Consider the following 3,836-nt stretch of genomic DNA (forward strand, 5'->3'; position numbering starts at 1 on the left):
GGGCGGGCCGGAGGACAAGAGCGGGGAGCTAGGGGACCGGGCCCAGGGGATGGGGTCCCTGTGGGACCAGGACCAGGCGACGAGACATGGGGAACCGGGGATGGGCGGTCCCGGGAACTGTGACTGACGGAGGCGGGCCGGGAGAACAGGACGGGCGGAACGGAGGCGGAACACGGTACTGGAACCAAAACATCGGGCCTGGAGGCGGCGACGAACACGGGACTGGAACTGGAACATCGGGACTGGAATATCGGGACTGGAACCGGAACATGCGACGGCGGAACACCGACGGCAGCGTGGAACACCGGGACTGGAACCAGAACATCGTGGACTGGAACGCGATGGAACACGGGACTGGAACATCGGGGCTGGAGCGAACACCGTGGACTGGAACCGAACACCGGGACTGGAACCAGAACCTCGTGGACTGGAACCGTGATGGAACTCGGACTGGAACATTGGGGACTGGAGCCGTGACGGAACACCGGGACTGGAACCGAACATCGTGGACTGGAACCGTGACGGAACACCGGGACTGGAACCGAACATCCTGGACTGGAACCGGTGATGGAACTCCGGGACTGGAACATTGGGACTGGAGCCGGTGACGGAACACGGGACTGGAACGTGACGGAACACGGGACTGGAACGGAACATCCTGGACTGGAACGTGATGGAACTCGGGACAGGAACCGCCAACACTGACTGCATTGCCGGAGGGTCTCCCATCTCCTCAAGCAAAACATGAGCGTTAGCTGGCCAGGCAGGAACTGTGCAGCGGAAACTGAAGGCTGGGTCCATTATTGGTGGCTTCGTTCTGTCAAGGGTAGTCCGGGTTGTCGCAGCGAGAGAGGACCCAAATGCCGACATTACTGCACAACTATATTTATTTTTCCACAAATCACAGACCAGACCAGACCAGAACAGGACGACAAACACGCGGACCAAACAGTACGAAGCCACACTGGGAATGAGACGAACAGGGTTTACATACACAGGCAAGGTGGAGGTGATTGGACAACGGGGAACGAGACACAGGTGAACACAATGAGGGCGGGACCAGCAATCACACAGAAGGAAACAATCAGGACCAGGGCAGACAATCACAGGGAGACAGACGACACAAGGAATTCAAAACAAGACACAAAACTAAACACAAACTCCAGATCATGACACATTTCCTTAAATAGTTTTTCAAAGAACCTATAAAGGTGTCTCAAAGAACCTTCAAAAATGGTTCCTTAAGGCACCATTTTTGGTTCCACAAAGGACCTTTCTAACCAGGGTTCTTCAAAGAACCATTCCCTTAAAGAATCATTTAAAGAACCTATTAAGATGTCTCAAGAACCTTAAAAATGGCGCTTTAAGGCATCATTTCTGGTTCCACAAATAACCTTTCAAACCAGGGTTCTTTAAAAAAACATTTGCTTAAAGAGTTCTTCAAATAGTGCCTCAAATGAAAAATAAAATTCTTCAGTCTGTGATGGTTCTTCAAAGAACCACAAAGCCTTTTAAAGAACCATTTAAGAGCCTTTATGTTTCTGTGGCCCCTGGGAGAAGCGCCTGCCGCGGCGGCCACTAATCTTGTTCCCCAGAAACCCAAACCGCTGCTCGTTGGCTCCTTTCATTCAGAACAACAAACAAACAAACAAACAAACAAACACATAATGTACATAAACAGTGTTGTGACTACGACTTTTGAGTTTGTTTTCTTTATTTAGGATTGTTGTGCCACAACAAATAGAGCCACATAGGAAAAGACGGAAGGACTTAATTAAACATAAAGTATCAGTGGGCCTTGATCGATGGTCTCGAGTGGTCTTCGCCACACAATGGATGGCCCCGCCCCCCTCGCCTTGATCAGTGCACTCACAGAGCTGCAGCCAATCAGCTGCCTCGGCTCTTTGCGTACAAACAGGACCCCGTGCGCCCGGCAGCCTTTAAATGGGACCCGCAGTGAGGCGACGTCCAGAGCCGAGCAGAGAACCAACGGGCGAAACGCAAACACTCAAAAGAGTGTCACCAAAAAAAATATTTTTTTTACTCCTCCACCAAAACCAGAACTCCAGCCAAGAGGATGGATGCCGCCGGGCGCAGAGAGCCGGTCTGCAGGAGTCTGTTCGGCCCCGTGGACCACGAGCAGCTGCGCCGGGACTTGGCGCTCAATCTGCGGGAGTTCGCGGAGCAGGACAGCCGCCGCTGGAACTTCAACTTCCAGACGGAGACGCCGCTGAGCGGCCGCTTCCAGTGGGACGAAGTCCCGGCCACCGCCGCCGCCGCTGCGGCCGTCTACCGGGAATGCGCGCGGCCGACGGACGGCGCGTGCTGCTCGGCGGCGGCGCGCGACGGGGTGAGCGAGCGCGAGGACGGCGCTGGCAAAGACCAGGAGAACCGCTCGAGCGTGTCCAACACGCGCCGCTCGTGTCCCGCGGAAGCGACGACGGCCGCGCGCAGGAAGAGGACGCTCTCGAGACCGGCAGCCAAGCCCGGAAGAAACGCACGAATCACAGGTGAGGGAACAACAACATACTTTTATATCCACAATGAGGGGTTAGCTCACGCAGAAACCCCACGCGGATTCAATAACAACTCCAAAAAGTGTGTACAAATTGTAAAATATGGTCAGGTCTCATGTGTTTGTATTGGAGATGATTTGTCCCTTCGCGGTTGCCGTAGAGAGGAAAGTTAACGGGACTTGGGGAAGCAAATAAAGAGAGAAGCGGCTGCTCTCCCGACTCCGTTAGTTAACGTGTAATAACTGCTCCTCGCACACGAGCCCAGAACGCTCCGTTTAATATATTAAGTGAATTAAATGTGTTCTTTTCTTGGCAGATTTCTTCGCAAAGCGGAGGAGGACGACAGAAAGCAGGAGCATCCTGACTCCTTTCCTCACACGTTCCAGTGAAGCAGCTGCGTGCAAAACATTACGGTGAACCCGCTGCGGGAAAATGGACTTGTTATGTTTTATGGACTGGACCCAAAGACGATTCACTGCACCAAAGGATTCTATTTAATGTTCTTTTTTATTTTTATTTTATTTAATTATTGCCAGTTTTAGTATTTTATCAACCGGGGTTAAATTATACGATTTTGTGTTCTATTATTTATTCTATTTATGGACTTTAACTTAATGTCTATGCATTTTTTCCACTGCTAATTTTTCCAAATATGTTTTATTGTTTTTATGCCTAAATGCACTGAGGTTGTAAATGGCTACACATGTTGATATTTTAATAAACCTTTTCATCGATTCTACTTCCGGGTGATTATTATATCTGCTGACGACTCCTCTGGGAATATTTACTCTTTGAGATTCGACACATTGTAATGTTTCGCATTCCTAATTCATTCATTAATCAAAATGGAATTTGTTGATTTCATTTTGCAACACATTAATCATCAAAGCGGTCCTCTCAGTCGCGTCGAAAGTTAATAGTATCCTCATTTTTTTCCCTATCTTAGAGACAAAATAGCAACGATTCAAACAGGAAAGTAAGAATCTCCAAACATTGCCTCACAATTCCTATTTCCTCTAAGCTTTCCATGTGAACTGCTCCCCGCAGCACACACCGACAGTTAAGGATGCAATCACGCTGAGCCGTAATAAACAAGATAAAGTAGCCGATGTTTATGCGCGAGCAACAGGTCTCCTCTTTATGACCGAGACGGTTTCCCTGAAGCAACGGACAAAACATCTTGACAGCCAGAGATCGAGATCGGGAGCTTTTCTATTGTCTCCACACGGCTCTCAACATGGCGGCTCTGAGAAGCTCCGGTAACCACACACACACACACAGAGGGAAAGATACTTTCTCGGGAAGATATTAATATAATAT

At 49.8% G+C, this 3,836-nt stretch overlaps 1 protein-coding gene across 1 annotated transcript; it reads left to right on the forward strand.

The window, feature by feature from the left end:
• Positions 1-2,010: 2,010 nt before the first annotated feature.
• Positions 2,011-3,255, forward strand: cdkn1ca (cyclin dependent kinase inhibitor 1Ca). The gene is made up of 2 exons (XM_056413601.1): positions 2,011-2,510; positions 2,833-3,255. Exons 1-2 carry the CDS (start codon positions 2,078-2,080, stop codon positions 2,931-2,933), a joined length of 534 nt encoding a protein of 177 aa, XP_056269576.1. The 5' UTR covers positions 2,011-2,077; the 3' UTR covers positions 2,934-3,255.
• Positions 3,256-3,836: the final 581 nt, after the last annotated feature.

This window comes from Pseudoliparis swirei, chromosome 4 (assembly GCF_029220125.1).
Source record: "Pseudoliparis swirei isolate HS2019 ecotype Mariana Trench chromosome 4, NWPU_hadal_v1, whole genome shotgun sequence".
In the NCBI taxonomy this organism is placed as follows: domain Eukaryota; kingdom Metazoa; phylum Chordata; class Actinopteri; order Perciformes; family Liparidae; genus Pseudoliparis; species Pseudoliparis swirei.